General features: G+C 33.2%; 1 protein-coding gene across 2 annotated transcripts in view; it reads right to left on the reverse strand.

Moving 5' to 3' along the window:
- Positions 1 to 2,863: 2,863 nt before the first annotated feature.
- LOC129807174 (uncharacterized) overlaps positions 2,864 to 14,913 on the reverse strand; it is an 82,613-nt gene continuing 70,563 nt past the window's right edge. Inside the window, exons 2-5 of one of the 2 annotated variants that reach the window (XM_055856263.1) lie at positions 11,415 to 11,625; positions 7,972 to 8,393; positions 7,671 to 7,897; positions 2,864 to 3,950 (exon numbers count right to left, since the gene is read on the reverse strand). In XM_055856263.1, the coding sequence (XP_055712238.1) occupies positions 2,967 to 3,950; positions 7,671 to 7,897; positions 7,972 to 8,393; positions 11,415 to 11,608 (1,827 nt within the window). In that variant the 5' untranslated portion in view covers positions 11,609 to 11,625 and the 3' untranslated portion in view covers positions 2,864 to 2,966. Of the gene's footprint in view, positions 3,951 to 7,670; positions 7,898 to 7,968; positions 8,394 to 11,414; positions 11,626 to 14,913 lie in introns of both variants that reach the window. The other variant, XM_055856262.1, reaches the window with a different exon arrangement.

The raw sequence follows: 14,913 nt of genomic DNA on the forward strand, positions 1-14,913 counted from the left end.
TTATACAAAAAAAATATTCATCTTTTCTTCCATACTTAAAATCTTATAGAGCAAGAAATGCAAAATTAGCGCACAAATTTGATTTTATGAAATGCTAAGAGGATGTTTGTGGTTACTTCTGAAACCACATAATGCGCTAATTTGAGAAATTGACTAGAGTATCGTTGCGTGCAATTTGAAAATTAAATAAGAAACTGTTTTTTTTAGCACTTCAAAATTACCCAAGAAAAGGCAATTTTCCAGAAAGATGCATCTTTTTTGCGTTGAAAATTTAAGTGAATTGGGGAAATGCAGATGAATTATGCTTCTCACATTGTTTTTCAACATTGCAAAAAGTTTGCTAATGTATCAGTTTAGTGTATAACCACTATTTTGGATCAGAGCCAAAATGTTTGCCAACTCCAATGAATAATCCCTAAACAGCATTTTCACTCATTAAGTAATTATCTTGAACGAATATAGGAATATAATAGCGTAGATCTTGTCGTTGTTTGCAGACTAAAACAAAAAATTATCTAGCCAAGACTAAAACCTGTTTTTCGAAATTATTATATTTATCCAAGACACGACGCATAAAACCAATCCAACTCAATGAATAAAAACTGGTTTTTTGCATATGCTTCTTTCTGAGAATATTAATCATTGTTAATTTGACCAAATAGGTTAATTAGAAAAGTTTTAGGTTATGTTAACCTTAGTCTTCAAATTTTTAAATTATGTTCTGTGTGATAAAATCTACTGTGTGAAGGAATTTCCTTTTTATAAATTAATCTATGATAAAATAACTGATTTGAAAGTTTTCTAAACTTAATCAATTTCACTCAAAACTGGTAAAAATAAAAGGATCAAATTGATCCAAATTTGATCCTTTTGCAAAGGATGGATCAAATATCAAAATCATTGAATGCATTTTTATCATAATAGAACATGTAAATTTGATCTATAATTTGCGATAGGATCAAATTTGGATCAATTTTATCCTTTTATTTTTATCAGTGAATGTATTAAATTCAATATTTAGAATAACATAATATCTCTTGACCGTTAAAAAAATGTTTCTGGATTTTTTTGCTCAATTTTTAATTAAAAATTTTGTCGATTTTTGAATTATATTTTCAAATTATAGATTAGCCTTAAATCCAACAAGAGAATTAGGTTTACTAATATTGAATAGTAAATTTTCTCTCTCTTAGAATAATTTTCAATTAGTAAAGTACCTAAGTCTAATTACGTATATTCTTTTTAATGATAATTAAATAATAAAATTAAAAAAAAATAGGGCGCGGAAGGTGACAATTGTGCAAATTTTAGCATTAGAAGAATGCGATAAATGTAATTTCTGTTTACCTTTGCACCATTACAGAAACTTTTTTGTGTAATACGTGCACGCAGCAGAAATTGTGTAATTTGTGAAAAGTTATGTAAAGATTTAGTGTAATGTTACACAAAATTTTTATTTTTTGTGTAAAAAAAAGATATTTGATGTTTTACACACATTAGGGAAAGTGCAGCAAATTTCGGCAGGCTTGCAATTCCGGCCATTCTTTTTTAGTTGTCGAATTTACATGAATTTTTAGTTTTTGCATACAATAGAGATTATGCAATGCAAAAATAACAAAAAATGTCGATTCGACAAGCGATGTGATGTGAAAAAGACAGTGCAATAATTCCGGAAGGGTAAGGAACTATGTGAACGAAGGTGGTCGAAATAAGCCACCAAAGGTATGTCTATATTTTTATTCATTTTAAAATGTCTTAAAAATCATTTTTTTTGAAGGAAGGATAAAAAAATTATTTTAGGGAAAATAAAGACGATAAACTGTGTACAAGTTTCCAAGCAATACTCCTTAAGAAGAAGTAATACAAAAATCAATTTTTATTCAAAATATTACATGGTAAACTTGAGACATTGGCGTTTTATATGCAATTATTACATGCAAAACTTTGCATGAAAAATATTATTCTTTCATATTCGGACGTTTTTTATTGAAACATCTTTTTTGTCTAACGTTACAGCAAAACACAAAATGGGGTAATTTCACGCAGATGAACTTTTATTCAAGACTCATTTACTAAATGAAAATTAACTATATTCAAACTAACTATGTGTAGATTTTCTTGGATATTGGGCTATCTGTGAATATGAATCGTCTAATATCGATTAAGCCTTTTTCGGAAAATAAAATAAAGATATGAATTTTCGAAAAAAATAATTGACATCCGTTTTGGTTAGGGTCTTGGATATTTAATTGTATAATCACATTCCTAAACCTACACAATAGGCGTAGTCCTATCTTTAACGAAACATGTTACTAGCACCAAAAAAATTAAACGGTAAAGCGTTGACTGTTAAGTGACGGTAATACGGGCTGCACACCTAAGACTTAGCCATATGGCTTAACTGCCCTAATTTCTGATCAATCGCGATTTTTTGGGAAAAATAACTTAGGATTGAATTATTAAAGATGTAAGTGACCTAAAACCGCTTAAAAGATTTAACGGTCAATGTACATTTCTTCTCTTTTTTAATATTTTCTTTAATCCTCAATCTTTTCTTTTTTAAATCTACTAACTTCCAAAATGCAACCAAGAATTCGGAACTTTCATGTTTTTAAAGTTATAGCAGGTCTCAGGAGCTATTCAGGGATTGATTGGGTATCTTCCGATCAATTTTCAATTTCACAAGTATACGTTCGAGTAAAGTAGAGTATATTAAATTTGTTTTAGAAAAATAGAAGAGCTAGAAAAAGATGCAATGTTCCTCAATTCACTCAATATTCTCAGTGCTTTAGCTTGAAGGAAACGCATTAGATTTTCTTATATACGTAACATTTTTCTTGTTTTATTTGATATTATATTGCAATTTTTGGATATTATCTCCTGATCTATTGAGAAACGGCAAAATTTACCTAATATTTGATTCACGGCAGCACAATTGTGGGGTAGTGTTACACAGGCGGGCTGAACTAAAAGAGGGTTTCTTTGGACCACTTCCTCGAGGGACCAGGAACACTTGGATCAATTGGCTGTTCGTCGACTTGCTGCTGTGTGGTTATCACAGGCAACTCAAGAATCACAGCTGGACCAGAATTTGTGGATCGTCTATCGGGATCCGCAACTACACTCACCACTATACACTCTTCAGCACTTTTACTCTTTACCATGGCTTTACTGTTGCTTATACTGCTAGGACATGCACCTGTATCCATATCGGCATCATCCAACCGTCTTTCGATCACTGCCTTTGTCTGAAAGGTTTTCGAGAGGTGTGCTGAACTATTGGACTTTGGAAGATTGTCACTTGAGCAACTATTGTCTCGATTGGTTGACAGGTTGACTGATGGGCGAAGAAGTAGACCCTCGCCAATGGTGGCTCGTTTCGTGTGCGGCGGAGTCGGACCATCGCTAGCGTCATCGCTGTCCGTGCTGAACTGCTCCATGTCTTCGTCTGTATCGGCATAGCTTTCCACGAAAACTGAGTCCGATCCCAGACTCCTTAAGTCTGAGTCTTGGTAATCAATTGAAGAGATCTTGAAGGAGCTCAGTGAGGCTAGGGGTGCTCTTCGAGTGCTTCCTGAAACCGAGTCCTCGACTGAACGTTCCCGATGTTCCTCCTCGCCGTTGGTATCGGGATATTCGGAGATATAATCGAAAGACTCAATAGTTGGCTCATGGCTACGTCTCAGCCGTACCGTCGATCCGATCTTTGTGCGTTCATTGATGTTCCCTTCGCTGGGACATGGTGAAGTCTTGGGTGTGGGCTGTATAATGTTAATATCGGGAAAATTGCTAACGTCCCATGCATCACGACTGGAACGTCGGGAATGATTGTGTGACGAAATTGGCGCCAATGAGTGAATACCTAATGTTATAGACGAACACCGACGTTCCAGGTATGAGCTCTCTGTGCTGCAGCAAGTGATCCCACTGCTTCGTCTGGAATCATATTGCTGAAATGACATCAACAATATAATCACATTGTCGCTAATCCATCAGAAAATCATTCACTTTAAAGTTGAAAGTGCAACAGGGTTAGCTTTTATAGTTCATGTTGATTTATTAGAGGTCAACTACAGAATTAATTAGTTTACAAGTATATGAGAAAAAAAAACTACTAAACAAGTCATTCACATAACACTTTTACTTATTAGTTAGTTACTGTTTCGCGACCGTAATATTACTGTCAGTGATTGAGGGCTTTAAAATACCCGTTATTTATTTTTACTCCCTAATGGATTTCAAGTTTAAAAAATGTTTTCAATCTTTTTCAAATATGATTACTAGAATTGAGGCATATTAGACGGTAGTATTACGGTAATGCTGACTAATCTACATTACACATAAAGACAAATTGACGAATTTATCAACCACATTACAAATTGGTCTCATGTCATTCATTTTCTATTCGAAAGATATCTGTTCTTTCTTAAAGCTTATCCGCAACATTACATAATTCTTGCTTTAAAATTGCGACTAATATTGGTCAGAAAGTAGTTGATATTGCTACATTTCGACTACTAAAACCCGTAATTAAATACACAAGCTGTATCACAGAATTAATAGGAAAATTGTGATTGTCATTTAAAGTAAACTCTTTAATTTTTATTTACTCTTGACTCTATTCTATCAACAGAGGTAGGGTAAGTGTGCCAAATTCCGGCTTGCAATTCCGGCCACCTTTCGTGTTCCTCAAATTCCCATGGATTTTTAGTTTTTACATACTCTAGAGATTATACAATGCAAAAAATCACAAAAAATGTATCTTCGACAAACGAGATGACGTGAAAAAGGCTTTGGGAGAATTCCCGAAAGGCAAGAAAGTATGAGAATGAAGGTGGCCGGAATAGTCCACCAAAGCTATGTCTACATTTTTATTCATTTTAAAATGTATTAAGAATGATTTTAGAGCAAATAAAGACGGTAAACTGTTTACAAGGTTCCAAGCAACACTCCTTAAGAAGAAGGAATAAAAAAATCAATTTGTATTAAAAATATCACATTTCAAACTTGAGACTTTGACGTTTGCATGCAACTATGCTGAAATTTGGCACACTTACCCTATAGGGGTATTGTAAAAAGCACAATTTTGTAATCTACATTCAAGACTTCAAAATATACTCTATTAGGTAAGTGATTGACTAAATTTCCAGCGTTCAAGTACTTCAAAATGTTATTTTTTTTCATTAATGAATCGGTAATAATCCAGTAGCTTTTAGCGAAAACCAAATTTCACAGATTATATTAGATTTTTAATGAACAGGAAATAAACCGATATTTGAATTTTTAATGTTTATATAATTTTTATACATCCAATGGAGTTATATATTGTTTATCATCTGATTTAAGAATGAGTTAAATGGCTTAGGTAACATCAAATCAAAATCAAAAGTAGGATCAAAGTCATGGCTGACGTTAGTGACGTTTCCTTTGTGGTTTCTAAAGCCTTTTAATGACTCTGAAATTTATTTTCGTGAAAATTAACAAAACTCCTGGAAGAGAAGGAAATGACTAAACCTTATGCAAGATATTTTATTGCACAAACTCAAAGAGAGAATTGTAAAACATTGTTTTTGGAATTTTTAAATTTCAAGTTTTAGGATACTACGCTTCGGTCTTACACAGAGTAAGGGAGTACAGCGCTCAAAATTTATTTAACTCCCAGCTTTGGGCCTAACTTTAGGCCTTAACGCCAAGATTTGAGTGGTAGATCTTAATTTTTGTTTATAAAGCCAAAACCTATAAGATATTGACTTACGGTCCTCAATGACCTCTCCAGATTTTTCGAATTCAAAAGAGGGTTGTAATCAATTGATTTTCGAATTTTGAAATTTTAAGTTTTAGGACCTTACGCGGCTTGCCTTTTTCGTTTGTAAAGCCAAAACGTATAAGATATCGAAATCAAAAGAGAGTTGTAATCAATCGATTTTAGAATTTTGGAATTTCAAGTTTAAGGAACTTATGTTGTTTGTCTTTTTCCGTTTGTAAAGCCAAAACGTATAAGATATCGACTTCCGATCCTCAATGACCTTTCCAGATTGTTCGAATTCAAAAGAGAGTTGTAATCCATTGATTTTCGAATTTTGAAATTTCAAGTTTTAGGATCTTACGCGGCTTGCCTTTTCCGTTTGTAAGGCCAAAACGTATAAGATATCGAAATCAAAAGAGAGTTGTAATCAATCGATTTTAGAATTTTGAAATTTCATGTTTTAGGACCTTATGTTGTTTGTCCTTTTTTCAAGTTTGTAAAGACAAAACGTATAAGATATCGACTTCCGATCCTCGATGATCTCTCCAGATTATTCGAATTCAAAAAGAGAGTTGAAATCCATTGATTTTAGAATTTTGAAATTTCAAGCTTTAGGACTTTACGCCGTTTTCCTTTTCCGTTTATAAAGCTAAAATGTATAAGATATCGGACTCTAAAAGAGAGTTGTATGTTATTACTTGTTTATCTTTCTCTTGTATTTGTATTCGTCTGCATTGTTGTTTCCGAGCTGAAGGACAAACGGTGAAAGATATGGACTTCTAGTTATCGGGGATGCCTATAAATAGAAATTCTCTAGAGAAGTGTTTTTTTTGTTTTAGACTTCTACCCATCCAAAACCGTACTTTTTAAGTTTTTTCGAATTTATAAACAACTTTATCAATTTCTATCATTCTTGATGTGTTTTGGAGTTAGCTGTAAACTCAGGCGTACCTATATTGTCTATGCCATTGACCTCAGCTCATTCCTTTTATTGATTTTTCAGCGTCGAAAGTGTATTAAAGGTAAAAGGTCAAAGCATTCCTGAAGGTTTTAATATCCAAAATAGTCAATTTAAAAATGTTTTTATGATTTACGAACTATAATAAGAAAATCAAGGAGTGCTTTATTCTTTCAATTTGAGCATTCCTCAAAACCGATAAGCTTTGCTACTGTTTTGATGGATTATCAATCTACATTTCGTTCAAATTGATTTATTCTTTGAGATGAAAGATTGTAATTGTAGGTTTTTATTATAAATATCGATTGCAGATTATCACGGACTTCCTTTAAATTTTTTTTATTTATTGAATACAATAAAAGTATTTATTTTAGAATTCGTAATTTTGCAAATATTGCAATTTGCACATAAGTAGGAAGACCAACAAGTGTGGTAATTGTGGTCTCATCTTCATGATTTTCATTAGAACTATTTTGTGGCTCTTGATGATATATGTACATTGCAAAACTTTTAATCTTTAATTAGTGAACGCCAAGGACTTTAAAACACTTAAGTAATAGCTCCCACAGAGGGTTATATGCAGAGAAAGTTCAACGTATTTTTCCCCCCATATGAGTTCTCTCGCTTCACAGCTCATTCATGGTACGGATTATACTAAGATTACAGGGAGTATAGTTTGCTTTTTACTACCCTCTTCAGGATGAAAGATTTTTAGTGTTATATGGTGCTATATAGTGAGAGAAGGAATAGGTACTTTCCATTTCGGAAACATTGCAATTTACCCATCATTCAGTTATAGTGTCAGGGATTGAGCTATTATTTAAGTTAGTGATACGACAGGACATTCCTCGTCAGCATCTTAGGAGTTCTTATAGTGGTACTTTACGTGCCAGGGTTATCAGATATTAACCCCAATTTAATTGTTTATCTACCAGTCTAATGTAGGTCAAAGTTATGTGTTAGTACCTTCTGGGGAACGGATAAGTGACTGGGATATCCCGATTCAGCTGTTATGGTTGTCTGATCGAAATCATCCACCTCATGCTCATCATCAGACTCGATGAAGTCGTCTATTCCGAAACTGTCTCCCATCTGATAGGCACTAAGAATTCTCGAAGACTCCGGCGAACACTTTGGTTTTGTACCTCCATAGGAATATCTCCGTGGTGGATCCATCAACGAACTATACCCACCTGAAAGACACACACAGAAGGATATTCATTGAGATATGCTATCAAATAATCTTATATCTCTAACTTCTTACTACCGAATGACGAGAATCGAAGTCCTCTGTGCAGTGCTGGTGGTGCACTAACATTTCCCAACGATAGCAGTCTCCGTCGTTGAAAGTCATATCGATAGTCATCGGAGTACAGTGTCAGTCCGGAGGCCTCGAGAACCTCCTGCAGCTCACGCTCTTCTTCTTCCTGCACAACGGCAGCTGCCACGGCGGCAATATTGGGATCCTTGAGTGCTGAATTCGAGTGACTGCGACTCTTGTACATCACCAATATCACCATCAAGCCGAAGAAGCCACCCAATGTTGCCGCTATCCTTACACCTGTCATGACGTCATAAGTAGCATAAAACTCCATTCTAATTCTTTCGCGCTCAGCTGCCACACTCTCCGGGCTGACGGTGCCATTCGCTGGGGGCTGTATCGTGCTAGTGCTGGCATTATCGAAACGGCTGCAGAAAACAAAAATTTATTAATCTTAATCTCAATATTAACTTACGAAAGCTTTACTAATTTTACATCAATAAACCTATTAATAGCAAACGAGAATATAAGAAGACAGAAAATTTATACATGATTTAACAACATTTAATTGTAATATTTAATAATAATAAGTACGGGAAGTCTTTCAGGTTACGCACATACTCTGACTTCGTACACTCCCATATTCCATTAACGAATTTGACTTCATTTTTTTCAGAAAATGTGTGACTTAATACTAGATGAAGTGCGTATCATTACAATAAGGTCACTTTACAGAACTCAATTTTTTTTGTATTCGTTTTATTTAAATTTATTCTGCAAATACTTTGAATTGAATTAATTGACAATAGATTTTTGTATTATTTTGACATTGCAACGGCTCTCCCATATTTCCATTGAAGAAATGCTGATTTTTATGGTTTTCCAGTGTATCAAAACCATAAGGTCACTTATCATAATAATCACATTTTCTTCTATATATATAATATTTTTTTATTTATTTATTTTTCCACAAAATACTTTGATTGGATCCTATTTATGATAATTTTTTGACAGTGAAACATCTTTCTTAAATTTGAATTGAGAAAATATCAATTTTATACGTTTTTGATCGTAAAACTACGATAATATCAATAATTTTTTTTGTAATGTTATTATTCGAGATAATTTTTATGCAAATCTTTAAAATTAGTGATTCCAACGTTTTTCTGAAGTATTTCAAGAATGTGATTAGGCATACTATCGATTAAATTTTCGATGAAATTATCTTCAGGCTTGTTCCAGGTATCCAAAATTGCAGATTTTAACTCCAAAACGTAAGTGTATTGGCAAATATCTGCGAAAATATGCCAAACAAGAATCCCCCAAATAGCCAAATATTCTCAATTGGATTGAAGTTAGGAGTTCAAGAGGTCAGGTGGTCACGCCAATATTTAATATTCTGAGCTCGGATCCAAAATAAAGGTTTTGCGCTCATATGGTTTCGATCATTACAAAAAATTATAATAAATCTATTGTCAATTAATTCAATTCAAAGTATTTTGCAGAAAAAATTTAAATAAAACGAATACAGAAAAAAATTGAGTTCTGTAAAGTGACCTTATGGTAATGGTACGCACTTTATTAAAGTATATTGCCATTCATTAAAGGACTATTAGAAAAATATCAAGTATTTGCAGATAGAGTATGTGCGAAACGTTCCCTTACTCAAAACAAAATCAGCAATTTAATTTAAAAAAGGGGTGGCAATCAATTACCATTTGCCGGTTTTCAACCGATTTGAACTAAATTCATAAATTACTCAAAAAAATCTTTCAAAATAGTTTTAAGAGTAACAGACTTGATTTTCGAACAAAAATTATTTATCGATTCACAATCGGTTCATTAAAGGTTCACAACCGATTTGAGCCTATTTGATCATCAACATTTATTCAACAAATCCCTCAAAATAGTTTTACGATTAACAGAATTGAATTTCGGATAGTTACACCGGTTCACTGCAGGTTCATAACTAATAGGAATCGGCTTGATATGATAGGAATTCCAAGACCTTTCCAACGAACCCAAACTCCTCCAATTCTGATATAAAAGACTCTTAAAGACTTATGCTAAATATTATATATATCAAAACTAAAGATTTAACGATTCTGAATCAAAGGCTAATGATGCTTCATCTCTTCCAATCTTTTTTTCTCTCTCGATTTTTTCTGTATTTAAATGTTAAAACGGAACTACAGACCAGTTTTGAAATTTAACACATCTTAAAGAAGTGTGACATTTCCGACATTTCTGTTTCAGTTCCTTTATTATTAGGGGAAAAGTACGCTCCCTCCCAACGTTCATGCCTTCGAATAATGTGAATTTCCTTAATTTTTTTAATAATGAAAATTAAACATTTCTATTTAATATTAGTTAGCTTATTATCAATTTATTGATAATTATGTGAAAATCATGTGGAAATCTGTTAGGAAAAGTAAAATAAATTCAAATTATTCGAAGGCATAAACGTTCGAACGGAGAGTACTTTCCCCTATAAGCTTTTTTTTTTACTATTTTAGATGCTCAACGCTATTTTAAGTTTTAAAGTTAAATATTTTTATCGGAGAATATGAAAGAACATTAATAGACTTTTTTTTTATAGATTTTACGCTTAGCTCAGAATTAAAGGGTTGGGATTGGGATGCCTCCACTATACATAAGAATTTCTAACACTGCTTATTATTCTGATTTTCAAAGTTATAGAGTTAAGAGTGAGGCATTACTTATGGCCTGACTCTACACTCGGAGAAAAGCACGCGTGATATCAATCAACCATGAGCCGTGATTCCGTGATATTTTAAAAGGTGATAAATATGAACATGTTTTGAATAATTATTAACACGTCAGTGATACAAATCAAAGAAATCACGTCAGTGATAAATAGAAACACAGCATAATGCTATTTATTAAAAACCAAAATATATTGACTCCAAGATATCAAACACGGGCGTGTTAAATAGAAACACGCCGTGTTCCTATTTAACAAATCTTCAAATTGCCCCAAAATATTAATCACGGACGTGCTAAATGGTATCACGCCGTGTTACTATTTAACAAATCTTTACATTGCCGCGAAATGTTAATCACGACGTGTTAAATAGAAACACGCCGTGATTTCATTTACCAAATCCTTATATTGCCTCAAAATGTTAATCACGGACGGCTGTTGATTGGCTGTTTTAACATTTGTGCTGTGCTAGCATTTATCAATTTTTGATTAATACAATCACGGTTTTCTATGAGTGTACGTATGGCGTCCTCGTGAAAATCTGCAATAAAATAATTTCGATAAACCACAAAATTGATAATATTTGATGTGTTACGATAGCACATCATATTTTTTTTGTTTTCAGAGTCATTTTCTGATGAAAATTGCGAGAAGTCACAAGTAATCTCGCAACCCTACCTCTTAAAGTTACAGCTAATATTGCAAGCAAATGACCAGAAATTACCTAATTGAATGTGGTGATGGAGTTGTCCGGTCGGTTCTTGATATAACAGCCTCAGGGGGATGGTAACGAAGTGGTCCGTTGGCGTGTCTGCGGCGATCCAGTGGTTCTGTTGTATACCTTGGCGGGTAGTATCTAGTGTAGGATGTCGGCGACGACGGATCTGATGCAACTGACCGTCGCGCGGCTTTGGCCATTGCTAAGGAGACATTCTCTGGTGGAAAGAGAAAATTGGGAATCAATGCCAGAGGAAAGTTATGAGTCAACAAATACAATTTTATGTAATGGGATACTGGAATAACAGCTGGGACAAAGAAAATTGGACATTCAGCGGGATTTTCGCAAAATAATGATTGAACACCAAGGCAGAGCAACTTGTACATTAAAATGTTTTTCGTGAAAAAACAGTCAGTTGAAAACCTTAAAATTTTCGGAGAGTAAAATGGGCTTTGAATTTAAGGTTTAGCCTTTGCTTTACTTCTCTAATTCTTGTCAGTCAAGATTTTTTGGAAAATTTTGGCTTAGGATCGGATTTTGGTTGCTGTTAAGGATTTTGAGATCTTCGGGAACTAGACTAAACCTCCAATCTGTACACACAGAGAAGTGATTTTGAGAAAGCGGTGTTGAATTTGGGGTTGAATTTGGTGTTGGTGTTGCTTGAACACCAAACGTAGTAGCATTCACACCAAATTAACACCTAGTTTTGAATCAATGGTGTTCTATGAAATGCTTTGGCGGTGTTGTATTAACTCCGCCACAGAAATCTCTGAAATGGTGCTAAAGTAACACCATCAATTTTCTAAACAGTGCTGTTGCAACGCCAAACGGTGTTCGTCGCTCACCATCGACCACACACACAGAAAAATGAAAAATTCTTAAACAGAAACACCCAGGAATTTAATTTCAAATCCCATCCAATGAATGCCAATGCCCTAATTCTAAATCCTTTGATCATTTAGTTTTAGTTGCAAATCTGTAGACATTTTTCATTTATTGGTGTAAAAGGAACACCTATATTTTCTTGAGATGGTGTGATACAAAATCCACAATGGTGTTCCAACAACGCTAAATTTGGTGTTAATAATTGGTGTAAAATTGGTGTAATCAGAAACCCAAAGCCGGTGTTAGTTACTTTGTGACACCACTTGGTGTATTCTGAACACCGAATTGGGGTTAGTTGATTTTGGGGTTGAGGTTGGTGTGTCCGACAACACCATTTGGAGTTGTTATGCCACTAAAATTTCTCTGTGTGTAGATGGCGTGATATATCACCATTAAATCAGTAATAATTAATTCAAACTTGACATCTGTCAAATTTAATTTTTTTCAATGGTAGGAGTTTGCTTCTCAAGAAAAAAATTGGATACTCTTAACTGTTTAGTAACTTTATGATGTTTCCCGGAAGTACAACACATAAAATAATTTTGCAAATAATTTATTTTTTAAAATACAATTTTTTTCACTTGTATACATTTATGAGGAATTCTAAATAGTATTTCCCAATAATCCGCCCAAAACGAACACGTTGTAACGGATGTATTGAAACCTATTCTCAATCATCAAATGTCCATCATATAGACTAAGTTGTTTTGCCTTGATTACGATTAATGACTCTTCTGTGAGAGGCAACAGCACCAGGCCACCCCACATAATCAAAATGCCACTAAATAATATTTCCTCGCCCATGTACACTTCATCTGGAGTGTGTGTTTGCCACCAAAAAGCATTTCTCCTCCTCGTGGATTTATGTACACCGACATTCTCGAAATTGTTTACTTTTGCCAGGTTACAATTTCATCTGTGTGTCCGTTGTCTTAACTATGTATTGTAAATGAATCGTTAATATTTTCTAAAAATACCCCATGCGGCCAAAATGCCGAAAATCTGCGATGGTGAAAGAAAAAGCCGCATTCATTTCCAATCAGCAATTGGAAAAAGAAAGAAGTGATTTGTACATCTCCGCGATATATTTTTCCCTATATCTGAATGTTTAACTGATCTATTTGTTCAATTTTATAGCTCAATGGATGATTAATGGCTGCCAATTCGAAGCGTTCGACCCAATTGATTGCGTTCCGAACGGTTTGTCTATTGAGATGTATTCACTGAAATACACAGTTGCCGCTCTAAGCTGAAAATATCAACAATCGGATGTACATAATGAATGGTCAGACTGGGAATTATTAGTATATCAGGAAAATTTGTCTAGATAGCAAAATTTTCATATTACACATTATCGATTGGATAAGCTATGAGTTTAAATTTAATTAGAAATATGATGGCGTTATGAATACAAATCAGTAATAAATGCAATATTACATTGTATATTATTATGTTTCTACAGCAAATAAATTTATTCAAAATAATCAAAAGTCCTCTTATGGAATTATTCATTGTACATTTTAATTAAAGACCATTTAAAATGGACAAATATTTCACTCTGTTTGAAATATTGAGGTGCAGTTTTTGATTATAATTGTACACTCTAAAGTTGTGCTTGAAATTTTAGGTGTGATTCCTTCATAATCACACCTATTTAAAAGTATTATTTTCATTAAAAATGTAGGAGACCAAAGTGGAGTATACTCATTTATCCTGTCTTAAATTTGCTCAAAAACAAACTCTTGTCACTAAGCATTATAGGCTTTAAAATTTTCATTTAATTTAGTTTGTAATGGTTGTAATTCTGAAGGTGTGGGAGAGTGTGTAGGAAATTTAAAGTTTTAATAAAGAACGTAACGTTCAATTAAAGATTTCTTTTTAAAATATTTGGTTTAGAACAGTAAAGCATCGGAATAGATTGCGAGAAAAGTTCATGGAACGATTTTTATAATAAAACAATAAAATAATAAATTAGGGTTGGTAAGTTGGTACTGGTCTTTGAATTAACGTAACTTGCATTTCAACTGCATTATACTGATCCGAAAGATTCAAACTTGTGTACACAGAAAAATATAATTCGTAAAATTGTTCGTAAATGTTTGTGTATTCCGATTGGGGTTTTGCAAAATGCTCGTATATTGTATAATCCACAAAAAGGTTTGTACTTTTTCACAAACATTGTTCTTATCTTTTGTTTTTTACAAACGCTTGTTCATAGATTTTTGTTTGTCTGACAAAACTTGAAGAATAAACGAAAAAATTTGACGAACACCTTTCTTGTGCGTTTACGAATATTTTCGAACAAATATCTGTAAAAGAACAAAAGATACTCTTCCAGTGATTATGTTACGAATAATATTATGAAAAACAGTACAAACTTTTACGAAATTGTTTGTGGGTTATACGATTTACGAGCATTTTGTAAGTCCCCAATAGGAATTCACAAATAATTTATGAACAATTTTCGAAATATTTTTTTTTTGTGTAGAATTTGGAAAAGTTTAAAAAGAATTTAAATTTCATAACCATTAATTAAGAAATGTTAAATTTAGAGTTATTTTGATCTTTGCCTTCACTGAGAAAAAAAGAGGGTGCGATTTACTTTTTTTCCTCGTAATTT

This window comes from Phlebotomus papatasi, chromosome 3 (genome assembly GCF_024763615.1).
Source record: "Phlebotomus papatasi isolate M1 chromosome 3, Ppap_2.1, whole genome shotgun sequence".
Lineage (NCBI taxonomy): Eukaryota > Metazoa > Arthropoda > Insecta > Diptera > Psychodidae > Phlebotomus > Phlebotomus papatasi.